The sequence below is a fragment of the Mustela erminea genome, chromosome 2 (genome assembly GCF_009829155.1).
Source record: "Mustela erminea isolate mMusErm1 chromosome 2, mMusErm1.Pri, whole genome shotgun sequence".
Lineage (NCBI taxonomy): Eukaryota > Metazoa > Chordata > Mammalia > Carnivora > Mustelidae > Mustela > Mustela erminea.
Window position 1 is genome coordinate 61,011,137 of NC_045615.1, and position 13,185 is coordinate 61,024,321.

Here is a 13,185-nt window from a genome sequence, read left to right on the forward strand (position 1 = left end):
ACATATATTTCTATTAAAGTTTCCTTTCCATCAAATATCTGGAGCATTAAATATTTGAATACTACATATTTTTGTGTCAAAACACATAAATGACAACTTATCATAGATAAACATACTTTCTCTTAGAATTATGAAATCTTCATAATTCAATGAGTCCTGAAAAAGGAAAGGCAAGGTGGGTGGGGGGATGGGGTGACAGAGTGATGGGCATTAAGGAGGGCACATGATGTAATGAGCACCGGGGGTTACATGCAACTGATGAATCACTGAACTCTACCTCTGAAACTAATGATATACTACCTGCTAATTAACTAAATTTAAACAAAATAAAAAAAAAATAAAAAAGAAGAAAAAAGTAAAGGCAAATTCTTGTAGAATGTAAGGGATTTATGAAAATAGCATCTTTTTAAAGTAATATTTTCTGAATGCTTAATTCAGTTCTAACTGTTTTAGATTCAGACTAGTGTTGACATTCCTATTGTAGGTCAGTATCATCCAGAAATATTATGTGAGTCATTGAAAATTTCCTACTGGCTGCATTAAAAAAATAGAACTAATTTTAAAAATATATTTGAACCTAATATATCCAAAATATTACCACTTATTCATGTAATCAATATAAAAAACTAAATAATTTACATTCTCTTTTTTTCATGTTCTTAAGTCAGTTCAGACTGGCCACACTTCAAGTACTCAATCGTCACATGTGGTTAGTGGCTATCAACTGTTCTGCAAGATTTTAGACATTTGTGTTAGCTGTAATTTAAAATAACTCCATCTTTTATCTTTTTCTTCTTGTTTCTAAATTCTGTGCAACAAAATCACATTGACCAATAAGGAAGAACTAAAAATTACTCTTATTTTAGAAAATAAACATCTAGAAAGAAAACTTCTCTCACCTCTCATTTAAAATAGCACTTTAAGTACTAGTTCTCATTAATCTAAATCTAAAGATGAACTTTTGTAAGGCCCGCACAACAACGTCTGAATGAGGTATTATTTAGGACGCTAAGCATAAAGAGAAAATGTATGATATGATTAAAAGTTAGTTGGCGGCTATATAAAAAAAATTACAGATTTCAACTGTAATGTTCAGCAGATTAAACAAAAATATTTAATTCCTTAAGACAAAAACCTCCAAGCTGTTAAAATTCTAAAATTAAGCAAGTTAAATCAGGTAGATGGTTGGAATTTCCTTTGTTCCCTGAGCTTGATGATACTGGACTTTGTTTACCCCTCCTTGTAAAAATTATTATTTAAACATACTGTATTCCTATATGCCCATTTGAAAATGATATAGGGCTCTGGTGATTTATAAGATCATTAGGGCAAACCAGGGCAATTACCACATGTCCCAAGGCCATAATTTGATTTTTTACTTCTTTTGGCTAAGCTTTTCCCCAAAATGGAGATTTGGGAACATATTTTACTGCATACAGACTTGTATTTTTAGTTTAAAATAGAATAGAACTACCTTTCAAAAGAGTAAGTTTATATTACTTAATATTTTAGGTTACCATATAGAACCTAGAATTTTAGTTGTGTCCAAGTGAAGATGAAAAGAATAGGATTATTTTCCCCCTTGACTGTGGATAAAAGGAAAAAAAAAATCAGGATGTGAGTCAAGTCATATACTCTATGAGCTTCAGTTTTTATTATTAATTGACTATATAAATCATGTAAAAAACTTAGAGAAATTATTGCTATACTTATGCCCAAAGTTAATTTTATGACATATTATTTATAATAAGTAAGATACAATTAGATGAAATTTGGAGTTAGGAAGGGCCTTGGCAAGCACCTGGTTCAACCTCCAGGGTGGAGAGAAAAAGGAAGTAAGTCCTAAGAGATTCTGGGACTCGCTCAAGGCGTTGTATCCTACTCAGAAGCAAGTTTGGCTCCAGAGACCATGCTCTTAGCCATGACACTAGACCACCCTCTTCTTTGAAAAACTCCATTTTTATTGACTGATGTCTACGGGTCAATATACAACATTTTGTATTTTGTTAACATGCAAATTTTAAAATAAGTTAAATGAAACTCTGTAGAGAACATACAGACTTTGCATCTTAGACTACATACTCATGAAATGCAGGATTAACTTTATTTTATTTTTTTAAAAGATTATTTATTTATTCATTTGTCAGAGAGAGCCGGAGCACAGAGAGCTGCAGGCAGAACAGGCAGAGTGAGAAGCAGGCTCCCTGCTGAGCAAGGGGCCGGATGTGGGACTCAATCCCAGGACTCTGGGATCATGACCTGAGCAGAAGGCAGATGCTTAACCAACTGAGCCACGCAGGCATCCCAGGATTAACTTTAATTTGTATTTAGAATGGAAATAATACTTTTGGCACTGAATTCTTTTTTCCTTATGTAAAAAAAAAAAGGGGGGTAAGAAATGAAACAATACCGAGGTAAAAACATTGTGGCCCTTTGGGCTATCCTCACAGAAATCTCAGAAGTAGCAGCAAATTAACTCATATTTTAACTACACCAGAACACTGGCTCTTATTTTGAGGGGTAGGGGGAGCCAAAGATTGCTTCATCATCTGATAATGGTTATAAATTTTTGTTCCAGAATAATGAATAAGCACTTAAAAATTCTGCAGAGTAATTTTATAATGTCTGTGACCTCTAGGTTAAGGACAGTCTGCTCTTAAGAAATTTCTTGAATTTCTTGGGCAATTTCTAAGTGTCTGAAGTCTGAGTGTTTCTGGATTAGGTTCTCTTAACATGTAACTTAATATTATATATTTGGAAAATTTAAGTGATCTGTTTCATTTCTAAAAATTTCATTACTAGTATTTAGTATTAGTTACACTAATTTTCATAACTCTCTGCTATGGAAAAAGACATGATCAAAATCAGCTTTACCAGCTATTCTAATAATGTTCTAAATATTTGGGAATATACTTTTAAAGAAAATGAAATCCATTAACACAGAGTATCCATGAATAAAACATTCAGCCAGATAGTAAAATTCATATTGGTCTCAGCAGGAAATGGTTATATTCTAGACAGTATTTCTGGTGTGCTCAACACATTAATGTTTGAGCAAAATAATTCATATGTGAAACAAATGATTTAAATATTTAAAAAATAATATAAATGAATTACTTCTTAAATTCTCTATATTGTGTGTACACATAGAAAATGGTTGGATTTTCTATACATCACGCATAGAAATAAATATCTTTAAGAGAATGATACTTCTTTTAAAAGTGTTTTAGTTTCATGTTTTCATATCTCTTACCTCCTGATCTTTCTCTGCTTTTCTTTCAAGGGCCTCAAATTCATTCAAATCATTCTTTTCTTTTAATTTTAATTCCATTTCTTCATTTTCTCGTCTTAGTTGTTCATAGTCCAATACCAGATTATCATAGTTGGCACGAAGTGAATTCAGCTCACTTTCTAAGTTTTCCTGTTGTAACCAAAACCAGATTTAACTATAACACCTAACTTTAACCATAACACCTAATTTTAACTAATACAATGGTTAAGTAATGATAATAATAATTCCCAAGAATCACTGCAATTTTATTCTAAAACTAAAATGAAATTTTCTTAACAATATATTTATAAAACTATACTGTACTTTTTTGGACATTAGTAGTCTAGAAAGTCAATATGGACTCTATATACCTACTAAAGTATTCACTGTAGTATTCCCTAAAATTTTGGTGAAACCACATATAATACATTTGCTTTTATTTTTCAATATGGTTTAGCAATATTACCCCCTCCCTGCTGTGTCATTCTACTATATACCTGAGAATTTTGACACTTTATAAAACCCTTAGGGGATTGTCTAAAAAGAGAAACTAAAAAAAAATCATAGATACCAAGATCTGCTGGGAAAGAACTAGATGCAAAGGTTTACTTATTACCATACACCTGCATTACAAAATTTTTAGTTTCCTTCTATATGCCAATTATCAACTAGGAGTGTAACGAGTGACTAGAACCAAAACTGTTACTGAAATTAAGTCAGAGCTAGCAATGTGGTGCTACAACAATGTAAACATCAACAAAAAGTGAATTTTAAAGAGAAAGAGGATAATGTTTTATAAAATACATTTAAGATACCTGACTTAGTAGCTTTGTTGCCGGATTCCACTCTGTCTCATTTAATGTATCAAAAGTATTACTGAAAATATCAGACTCTGAGCAGAAAGCTAGAATTGGGAGAAAAAGAAATTTATCCATAGATTCTTAAAAGTCAAAGACTAAAAAAATATCTGATCAGGGGTAATACTAAGCTCTAATTAGCTAATGTGCTCACAATATGAATGCCAAGAATACATTAACATATATGATCATTTATATTATTATATGAATTGAGATCCCTGGTTAGAATTAGCAATAAAATATTTGATCCTTGACACAATATAGGTAACAGGGACAAATACTAACTCTGAGATTTGATCCCTATAAATAGATTTTAAAAATACTGCTGATGTTGGAGACATTATTTTGAAATACACCTGTGTAATGCTACTCTTTCAAGATTAAACAAAGTTTAAGGCAGATGTTATATGGATACTAATTTAATTGGATAATGATTAGAACCAATAACAAAATGTCTCACATTTCAACTAAACTGTATCATTCTTAAGAGTGTGAAAATAATATAGAATGTTCACTTTCTTGAAATCACTATTATTTATCATTATCTCCATTGTAATTGCATCTAAAATGCATACATTTATTAAATGTGTTTATCACATTAACTGAGTTATAAATAATGTAGTTCTTTAAAGGGATGCTTCTGTAATTAAAAACAGCTGAAAAAGCACTCACATTCATCAATTTCCCCCACTACGTTTACAGCCGCCTTACGTGTTTTTGTTACATTTGTTGACATGTTAAATTCATTTATATAATTTGAGTCTTTCATTTTGTTAATTTTACCAAGGCACCAAGTGACTCTTCGTTTTCTTTTAGCCTAAAGAGGAAACAAAATCAAAATTACCTCACACAGATCTGGGCTCAAATATCATGAAATGAGGGAATTAGTTTACATTTTTTGGAAACCATGGACTTGGTAGAATTCTTTTTAAGCCTACTTTAATAGCATACCAGTCTAAGGATGTCCTAAGAAAACAAATTTTAAAATCAGTTTTTACCCCATAAAATATTTGATGAAACTATTATTTAAAATTCATGTTTTATTTGAAAGCTTCCCTACAAACTTTTCTGGGATTTAATGGAAAGGAACAGGCTTACAACTTTCCAAATAATCCAGTGTTCTCTAGCAGGGAACCTGCTGCCACCATACCACAGCTACCAAAAGCACTTTGGGGTGGCCAGCTCTAACTGGAAAGGGACAGACGGTCTACTGGAACTTCCTTCAGTGAGTCAATCTCCACACAGCCTTCACAATGCCAGTTCTCTTCCAATTAAGTAAAACTAATACCTCCTTCAGCGCTCCTAACCTCATTGTTCCTTTCTCCCTGGGGACCTTGCTCCCTGGGTTATCTATTCGTCTGTTATCTTCACCAACTCCCTCATAACAGCCTGATGAATGAATGCTCTAGTTGGTTTGCTTTTGTGGTTGTTGTTGTTTTTTAAAGATTTTATTTATTTGACAGAGAGAGAGAGAGATCACAAGTAGGCAGAGAAGCAGGCAGAGAAAGAGGGGGAAGCAGGCTCCCTGCTGAGCAGAGAGCCTGATAATCCATCCCAGGACCCTGAGATCATGACCTGAGCCGAAGGTAGAGACTTAATCCACTGAGTCACCCAGGCACCCCTGCTTTTGGTTTTTAAAAAACAAACTCTTCACTCCTTACTTCTCTCTGGCTACAGGTTTCTTTTTGATTCTCTTTTGTGCTCTTTCTTCATCATTTGTCTACTCCTTCCGCATCCTTTCAGGAACACCTGTCTCCTGGTGCTAATCCCACCCAGCTAGTTGTCCTCACCACTCATTTGGCTTTGCTGGTTTCTCCTCCTCTGCTTGTGTTTTTCCATATTGCACAGCTACCATTCTTCTCCTGAGCCTCTGTGAGATATAAGTACTATCTCCTCTTACTTGATCCTTCTAAATATCCTATTACTACATCCTTTTTATAGGTGAGCTGATCTATAAATGATTCTTTTTTTCTGAGATTAATCCCCTCTACTATGTTCATGATCTCATCCCTTGGGGTCATCTCAACCCTCTGTAAGGTGGGTTTCGCTCCTAGTTCGTAACTCAAATTGCTTTGTAAATGAGCTTTTGTTTCCAAATCCAAAAAGTTTTTGTCTATATTTATCTTAATTAACTTCTTAGCAAAATGGGACACCGCTGACCACTACCTCTCTGAAATATTCTCTTCCCTTAGTGACCACAATTCACCCGGCTTCCTTCTTAACTCTAGAGCGAATCCTGGCTCCCTTCGGGATTCTTCTACCTTTATCTAAAAGTTGTTCTGGGGTATGGTCTTCTTTTCATTCCTAACATGCTCTCAGAACAAGCCCATTCATTCCCATGACTTGACTTAGATCTGCAGTAGCTAATGTCCAAATTGATATCTCTACCTCACATCTTTCATTGTCTGAAACCTTAAACAGGAGATGTCCCAAATAAAACCCCGAGAGATGCACTGCTCTTCATTCGGTGTTCCTTAACAATGACTACTGCTACCAGCTACCCAGCAATGTTTGCAAATCATTCTGGATACCGTTCTCTCTCTCTCTGCCCCGTACATGTAAATAATCACGAAGTCCTGTTGAGTCTACCTCCCACATAGGTCTCCAATTTACCCATTTTTTTCCATCTCCAGAGTTACAGTCCTTGTAGAGCCCCAACCAATATGATGCACATAAGCTGCCATATCTTTCTGAAATACAACTGTTATCCTGTTACCTACAAGACGTTTCTTTGCCCTTAGCATAATGCAATGTTCAAATCCTCAAATCCTAGGATTTAAAATGCTCCTGCCACCAAAACATTTTAAGTCTAAGGGATACATTATGCTGTTTTTATGACTCCAAGCTTTTTTACATGTGGATCTCTTCCTGAAATATTCTTCCCTGAAAGTTCCACTGGGCTGCTTCTTACTCAACACTCAGTCAACAAATAGCTCTTGGAATGTCTTTTATATACCTAGTATGGTGACTTGAATATAATGTTTATTAATACTATTAATAATTATCTTTAGACCATTCATTTATTGAGGATTTGGAAAATGTAGTGTTGAGCACATTCTATGTATTATTTCACCTAATTATCGTAACAATCCTAGGAGTTGGGAATCAAGCTATCTCATAGATAAGGAAACTGTAGCAAAGTAGATTTAAGAAATTGCCTAAGGTAAAGGACTAGTGTCCAAAATCTATAAAGAACTTAGCAAACTCAACACCCAAAGAACAAATAATCCAATCAAGAAATGGGCAGAGGACATGAACAGACATTTCTGCAAAGAAGACATCCAGATGGCCAACAGACACATGAAAAAGTGCTCCACATCACTCGGCATCAGGGAAATACAAATCAAAACCACAATGAGATATCACCTCACACCAGTCAGAATGGCTAAAATAAACAAGTCAGGAAATGACAGATGCTGGCGAGGATGTGGAGAAAGGGGAACCCTTCTACACTGTTGGTGGGAATGCAAGCTGGGTGCAACCTCTCTGGAAAACAACTTGGAGGTTCCTCAAAATGTTGAAAATAGAACTACCCTATGACCCAGCAATAGCACTACTGGGTATTTACCCTAAAGATACAAATGTAGTGATCCGAAGGGGCACGTGCACCCGAATGTTTATAGCAGCAATGTCCACAATAGCCAAACTATGGAAAGAACCTAGATGTCCATCAACAGATGAATGGATCAAGAAGATGTGGTATATATACACAATGGAATACTATGCAGCCATCAAAAGAAATCAAATCTTGCCATTTGCGACAACATGGATGGAACTAGAGCGTATCATGCTTAGTGAAATAAGTCAAGCAGAGAAAGACAACTATCATATGATCTCCCTGATAGGAGGAAGTGGTGATGCAACATGGGGGCTTAAGTGGGTAGGAGAAGAATCAATGAAACAAGATGGAATTGGGAGGGAGACAAACCATAAGTGACTCTTAATCTCACAAAACAAACTGAGGGTTGCTGGGGAAAGGGGGGTTGGGAGAAGGGGGTGGGATTATGGACATTGGGGAGGGTATGTGCTTTGGTGAGTGCTGTGAAGTGTGTAAACCTGGTGATTCACAGACCTGTACCCCTGGGGATAAAAATATATGTTTATAAAAAATAAAAAATTAAAAAAAAAAAAAAAAAAGAAAGAAATTGCCTAAGGTAAAGAATTAGGAATTGACAGCACCAGGATTCAAATCCAGGCAGTCAAGCTCCAGAGGCCATCCTTTTTTTTTTTTTAAAGATTTTATTTATTTATTTGACAGAGATCACAAGTAGGCGGAGAGGCAGGCAGAAAGAGAGAGGGGGAGAAAGCAGGCTCCCTGCCGAGCAGAGAGCCCGATGTAGGACTCGATCCCAGGACCCTGGGACCATGACCTGAGCCGAAGGCAGAGGCTTTAACCCATTGAGCCACCCAGGTGCTCCCAGAGGCCATCCTTTTAATCATGATACCATCAGTCAAAAAATGCCTACTGGACTGAAAATACCCCCAGCTCTAGTAAAAACAAAAACTACATATACTAGAAGTCAGAACTGTGATCACTATGTTGATCTATATTCTAGATCAATTTTCTTGAGATTAATATTTCTGTTTCTTTAAATAGAAAATATTATCATTCAACCTAGATAGGGATGGTTCTTAATCACCTGATCAACTTCATTAGAATTTCTTAAGAAGCATATTTATATATATTCCTTGTATTTCAGACTTCTTGAATTAGGATCTCTAGATCCTAAGGGATTAGAGATCAGTATATTTAATGAACTTCTTAGGTTTTGCTGATGAATAGACTAACACACAAAATGTTCTGGGTTTTCTGAATATACTATATTAAAGGATAAGAAATGTGTAACTATGTAATAAACATACAGGAATACCAATCCTAGTCTTTGTATAACAAGTCTGAGTTGTCATGTTTTAAGTTTTACCTTTAACTCCTGTTGTGATGTGAGGGAAGAAGAGGTTACCAGCATCCGTGTTAAGTTCTGAATTTTCTCAATCTGTACTTTTTGAAGCAAATCTTTTTCTTCCAGAAGTTGGGCCAACTGGTCTTTTTCCATGGCCTGGGCCCGAGTCTCTAAAGAAACCTATAGAATGTAATATTAAGTTATGTTAATAATAAATGTAGTAGATTTTAAAATCTTGAAAGTAACTTAAAAGAATAGAATATTAAATTTGTATGTGGGAGCTCTTGGGTTGCTCAGTCAGTTAAGTGTCTGACTCTTAATTTGAGTTAAGGTCATGATCTCAGTGTTGTAAGATCGAGCCCTGCATTGGACTTTATTGAAATGAAATATACCCTACCTACAAAATACTACTACTATGGCAGTTACTATAATCAGTAATTTCTCAAACCTATAATAAAGTAAAATATACATTTCTTCCTGTGTATTCTAGATACTATATATAAGATTATAGCAAGGCTGTTAAAGCCATTCTATTAACTGCCTATAAATATATAAATAATAGGCAGAAAAGGCATAAAAGCAGAGACTTAAATACCTATGGTAAAAGAACAGATGTTTTCATAAGACTTCCATTTGATATTTTAGCTCATTCTATTTTACTTTTTTAAAATTTTAACTTATTTTAAAAAAGATAACTAAAATACAAGGTTTTTACAAAATATAAAACCACAACGGTTAACACAAACAAATTACAATGACAACTGATTATGCTACTTTATTAGACTTTATCTTCAGGTTAGAATTCAAGATACTGTGAAAATACAAAAAATAAGGTTTTAAGTAACTATACATGGTCTTTCTTTTTAACCTAATTCCCTATGTATTTGTGACATTTTAGAAAGAATGTTTCTACTTGGCTCATTTGAAAATCTCAAATTTTGCCCTTTGGAAATGAAAAACAAAATCTAAAATAATTTCAAGAAACCTAAGTTTTTAGTTTACAGTAAATTAAACCAAAATTTTTATGAGTTGATTTCTCTGTCCTTGAAGGATGTTTTAAATTGAGGTTACAGACCTTGGATACTGATGAATTAAGAATCTCTGGGCATGTGGGCAGATCTTAGTTCTCAATCTGTCCCTGATCTTTACTGAAATACATGGTTCATACATACCTCCTCTAACTGTTTCTTAAGATCCATTATTTCTTTTCTATATCTTTTCAGGAGAGCTTCATCACTTGATACCTCATTAACGTAAGGAGTATTCTTCATATATTTGGCAGTGCTGGCAAACTGGGGAAAGATACGAGTGTTAAGTGTTCAATATAAAAAATTAACATAATTAATAATATTTAGGTTTTTTATAATTAAGTTTTATAAAGAAAGATCAATACTCTTCCTTGGTGGCTTAATACTTTTGAACATGGAGATTAGTCCATGTTCTTGTAGCTTACCTTGGCTGCTAGTCCTCAGAAGAGTGAAGGAAATATCTTGAAGATGGATGGATGCCAACAGAGAGCCTACAAACACTGGCTTACTGGAATCCCAGCCACCCCTCAAGTCCAGCACAACTGCCCCCTCTATCCTGAAGCTTTGCTTCCACTTGAACTTATCTTCTCCTTCCTCTGAACTCTAGTCTATTTATTAATAGTTAATTAATCCAAGGCAATCACATTGGAAGACAGGTCTCATCTTCCCTCTAGGGCTCTAAATTTTGATGCTATAAATTGTGAAGTCAGGGACTATACTTTCTATCTTTGTTTCTCTGACACTACCTCGATGCAGTGCTCGATAACTATTTAGAATAATATTTCTTAGCTTGTGAACAGCAGAAGTAACTGTAAGTGGGTCCATGAGGGTGACCACTAAATAACACTGAATCCTTGATTGAGACAGCTGTTCACTGACACTTCTCATCCCCCCGCCATTTTTAACAGAAAATGTAAGCCATAGGCTCAGAGCAAAGATAAGCAACAACCAGCTAGCAGGAGTTCAAGAATTACTTTGTTATAAATACACATGCACACACACACACACACGTTTTTTGGTTCACCTATTTGTTGAAAGTGATACTACTTTTTCATTCATTGGACTGACACAGTTTCCTTCTGTAATAAGTAGAAAAAGTGAGTTTTTTTTTTATAAAGAAGTGTTGGATGTGGCAAAAATTATGGAGCTGGGATATGAATGATTGAAATTTGGGAAAATAAAGGAATAGTATTTAGTAGGCAATATGTCAATTTTATTGCAGGAGGTATGTTATGTAATTAAAAAAAAAATGCCTAATTTCAGTGTGTAATTTTTCTGCTTAAACATGATTTTCCCCCATATTGAAATAAAAATCAAACTCACCTGTAGAGTAGAAAGGGTTTCATCAAAAGACACTGGAGTAATTGTGCAGATAATACGTGTCTTTGCATTTCCTCCCAAGGAATTCTGGAGAATTCGTGTTAATTTACTATCTCGATAATTTATGAAACCGCTTAGTGAGAAAGGGGTTTGGGAAAAAAAAAATAGTAGAATTTTTATACAACAAATGTGATTGGTTTTTAATGCAGAACCTTAAATTAGGTATAGTTTAAAAATTAATTCTTTATAGGTTACACGAGGCAGATCAAAACTACTAACTAAATTATATTTAAGATAAAAAAGTAAATTTAGTAGGTTACAGTCATATGTCTAAGAAGCTAGCCATGCTCACAGAATCACAAAAGGTTTTTAATACAGGGAAGATATCAGTACATTATTTGAGTGTTACTAAAGTACTATAATTTTCAACTTTAAGTACAATAGGTAAATGTACAATGGAATAAACTTACCCAACTTGTCCATCACTAAGTTTCTTGATCACTTGTCCCAAAATAAATAAACTTCTATTTATATTACAGCCTTCCTTGAGTCGCACACCTGCATTTATTAGGCAAATATGAAATCTAAAGTTAACCTCTGTATTAGATGATGAACTTATTTATCAGTAAGTCATAAAAGAAATTAGAAATTAAAGGGTCAGATTGTAGTCTCTGCTTTGGATTAGATCTGAGCCCACTTTTCTTTTCTTTTAAAGATTTTATTTACTTATTTGACAGAGAGAGACCACAAGTAGGCAGAGAGGCAGGCAGAGAGAGAGAGGGGAGAAAGCAGGCTCCCTGCCAAGCAGAGAGCCCGATGTAGAACTCGATCCCAGGACCCTGAGATCATGATCTGAGCCGAAGGCAGAGGCTTAACCCACTGAGCCACCCAGGCGCCCAGAGCCCACTTTTAATACCTCTAGTAAAAGGAGCTCTCTCCCTATTCCTCCAGCCTATTAAGTAAACTAGAAATGTTATCACCTGAGAGAAAGAGCAAAAAGAAACAGATGGCTAAGAAAAAAAAGAATTAGAGGGAAGAAAAGTTCATTTCCTAAGAGAGCCTGTCTAACTCCTCAGTTCAAGTCTGTTTTTTTTGCCAAACCTCCAAATATAGGCAACTACAGACTAATCAAATTAATTCCTATCAGCTCACCACCAACAAAATTCTAATTTTTAAATTCATGCTCACATGGCTCATATGTCCAAAAAATCCAAAATAACACTGAAAAAGCTCTCTCCTACTCTTATGCTCCATCCAAACAGATCTATCCTCCTACCAGGAAACCACTTTTATTAGTCTACTCTTGTAGAGATTTTTACAAATACAAGTTCACATACATTTATTTCTTCCTTTTCCTTTTTATACAAATAGTAGCACATTATATAGGCTAATTTGTATTTTTTTTTTTTTAAGCTTGGCAATATAGCCTATCAGTAAACATTGGTGTTTTTCATTCTTTTTTATAGCATAAAATTCCACTGAATGGATGTATCAGAATTTATTCGCTCAGCACCCTATTGAGGGACATGCAAGATTTCAATCTACCACATATGCAGAAAGTATTACAACAAATATTTTGGACACCTGCTATTTCACAGGAGCATGATTCAGCTACTGCTATTACACTGCTGTAACATGCCAGCTTAAAACACGAGCATGTATTTCTTGTTCACAGAGGGCCATTAGATTAGTTCGGCCAATTAGTTGCAGGATCCACTGGTTTGGTGGATGTAGGCCATGCTCAGATGAGCAGTCTCTGTGTCAGGCTATAGGAAATTGACATAGAAAGGTTTGACATCTTCATGATT

General features: G+C 34.8%; 1 protein-coding gene across 1 annotated transcript in view; it reads right to left on the reverse strand.

The window, feature by feature from the left end:
* CENPE (centromere protein E) overlaps positions 1 to 13,185 on the reverse strand; it is a 77,771-nt gene that overhangs the window by 53,932 nt on the left and 10,654 nt on the right. Inside the window, 7 exon segments of the mRNA XM_032333047.1 lie at positions 3,254 to 3,421; positions 4,087 to 4,175; positions 4,801 to 4,945; positions 9,051 to 9,209; positions 10,202 to 10,321; positions 11,381 to 11,510; positions 11,848 to 11,935. Coding sequence (XP_032188938.1) covers positions 3,254 to 3,421; positions 4,087 to 4,175; positions 4,801 to 4,945; positions 9,051 to 9,209; positions 10,202 to 10,321; positions 11,381 to 11,510; positions 11,848 to 11,935 — 899 coding nt within the window.